Source organism: Alligator sinensis, unplaced genomic scaffold (genome assembly GCF_000455745.1).
Source record: "Alligator sinensis unplaced genomic scaffold, ASM45574v1 scaffold1205_1, whole genome shotgun sequence".
NCBI lineage: Eukaryota > Metazoa > Chordata > Crocodylia > Alligatoridae > Alligator > Alligator sinensis.
This window is the reverse complement of record NW_005842834.1, coordinates 607,320-609,795: the sequence shown is the minus strand read 5'-3', so window position 1 is coordinate 609,795 and position 2,476 is coordinate 607,320. Positions and strand designations below refer to the sequence as shown.

The following is a 2,476-nucleotide window of genomic DNA, read 5'->3' as shown; positions in this document are numbered from 1 at the left end:
CCTGGTGGCTACCGAAACCACCCTACTCTCTGATCTAAACAGGGTACGGAGGGTAAAAACCCTCAGTCTGATAGGTTCTCTACCAAATAGTAAAGAATTCTCATAAAATAAGAAGTTAACGCTCTAAAATCTTGGGAGACAAATTTTGAGCCTGTCGGGTAAAGTTATTGACAGCTAGATCCGAAGTCGCGGCGGCGGGAATACGGCGGGCACAGAATGGGAAGCCATCGTGGAAAGAGATGCCATTTCCTATCGGCTCATGGAAGGACTCCGAAAAGTATGTCCACGCAGAGCTGTGCTTAGCGGCGATACTCCCTAGCAGGAAGCAGCGCTATACCCTAAATGCTGAAATTGCTTTGTGCCAGTAGCCAGCGTTTTGCGGAGAAGACATTTAGACCAGGATAAGCGACCAAATACCAAGCTCCCAATCAGGTGTAAAACTAGGACGAAAATAAACTGCGATGTACAGAGCGAGAAAGCGAAAGCATTTCCGAACACCAGCCACAGTTCCACCCAACTGAAGTCTTATCGCTCACAGTTCATGACTAGGCGCTACAGAGCGAGAGTAGATGTTACGAGTCATGAAGCAAAAAGTGACAAAGCCATAAGGGAAATACAGAGTGCCCGAGGGGACTGACATAAAAAGAATGGGGCTGAGGAGGGGAGCGTAACCGGGGTACAGAAAATTCAATGTTAGTCAACTAAGCCCGGTATCAGTATGAGAAGACTTCCGATTGCTTGCTTACGTTATAATACGGGATAGGTAGTTGCAGAAGCTGCTGGAAGCGTTAGATTTTTCGTGCTAGTATTACATCTCAGGACAAAATTGTTATGCTGACTAAACCTACAACCCCGTGGATATCCTGAAATTAGTGGTAAAAGAAAATTTGTTTCACTTTTCTTGGAGCATTCTTTGGTCCACTGAAGTCCCCAGTATCATTTTTACTTTGTTTTTTAACTAGGTATGCAATGCCACAACACATTTGTGCTCGAACGCCTGCAAAGAAGAATCCAGTCCAACTATTTCAGTTGGTCTACTAAAAGATATCAGATTTACGCAAAGAATCTTGTCTGCCTATGTCCTTAGACCAACACGGCCACAACCTACATCCCTGAAACATAAAGGAAGTTCTTTTAATCGTAACATTCGCTGGAACTGCTGGGAGTTTACAGGCATAGTTGGTCTGGGCAACAGACTCGGAATGAGCACGTGTCACATATCGGCATGTAGAGTGAGACAGTAGGTGGGAAGAACGTGATCTTGGACGGCGTAAGGAGGAATCACCCAAGAACATGGCTATGCACAGGATGGACGCAAACATGGGAGTGAGCCATGAGAAAGAGAAAGTCACAGGGAAGGAGTGGGAAAGGCACTGTCCTCTCCATGCTGAAAACTGTAAACAAACCGACTTCCTAGTAAATGTAAAAAATATATTAGGTGCTTAAAATATCAAATTAAAAAAAATCTCTAATATTATACACAACTCTTAAAGCACACACTTGCAATTGACTGCTGTTTTGACAGAATTCTGCAACTTATTAAATAATCACTGACTCTGGATATTGCTCCTATCATCTCTCATTTGCTTATATGAGAAAATAACGCTCTCCGTTAGGTATCTCATCTGTTGGTTGCACATGGTTAATGTAATCAATACAGTCCCGTTTGAAAGAATCAGTACCTACTGCACCATAAAGGAAACAAAGTAGACTTGGAAAAACGATAACACATGAAGATTTGCCAGTCGAAACAAATGAGGACCTATTCATACAGAATAAAGGGGGAAGAGCCCACTCAACGCTTACCTGGTCGGCGCCTTCCAAGTCGGTGGGCGCATGAGAGTCGGTGAGAAGATCCCGTTCCTTCCCGGAGCCCGTCACGACGCAGCCCCCCTGCTGCGGAGGGCAGGGCACGAGGGGCCTCAGGAACCGGAATTCGCTGCTCCCCGACCCCGTGCTCAAGCACACTTCGTATCGGTAACTCCTGGACAGGGTGCCGGTCCCCGACACATCCACCCAGTCTCTCGGCAAGTTGCCGTCGCCATACAACGTGCCGGGAGCACTGGTGTACTGCTCCCCGCCCCCTCTCCTCCGGCACACCTTGAGCAGGACAAATGTCACGACGGAGAGCAGGAAGAGGAAGGACACGAGGCACAGGGAGACGGTTAGGTACATGGTTAAAGCGCCTGTGTCGGCCCCTTCGGCGGCGGCGGCGGCGGCGGCATCAGCGGACTGCAGGTAGGCGTCGGAAAAGCCGTCCACGAGCAGGATGTTGAGGGTGGCGGAGGAGGACAGGGGCGACTCCCCGCTGTCCCTGACGAGCACAATAAGCCTGTGCTTCACCGTGTCGCGCTCCGTCAGCGGCCGGCTCGTCCTCACTTCGCCGCTGTGCAGCGCCACGGCGAAGAGCCCCGGCTCCGTGGCGCGGAGCAGCTGGTAGGACAGCCAGGCGTTCTGCCCCGCGGCCGCGTCCACC

At 49.7% G+C, this 2,476-nt stretch overlaps 1 protein-coding gene across 1 annotated transcript in view; it reads right to left on the bottom strand.

Annotated features, from left to right (window-relative positions):
- Positions 1-532: 532 nt before the first annotated feature.
- The window catches only part of LOC102383894 (protocadherin beta-10), a 21,598-nt gene continuing 19,654 nt past the window's right edge, over positions 533-2,476 (bottom strand). Inside the window, exons 4-5 of the mRNA XM_025191588.1 lie at positions 1,796-2,476; positions 533-653 (exon numbers count right to left, since the gene is read on the bottom strand). The exon at positions 1,796-2,476 is cut by the window's right edge and continues 8 nt beyond it. Coding sequence (XP_025047373.1) covers positions 533-653; positions 1,796-2,476 — 802 coding nt within the window. The remainder of the gene's footprint in view (positions 654-1,795) is intronic.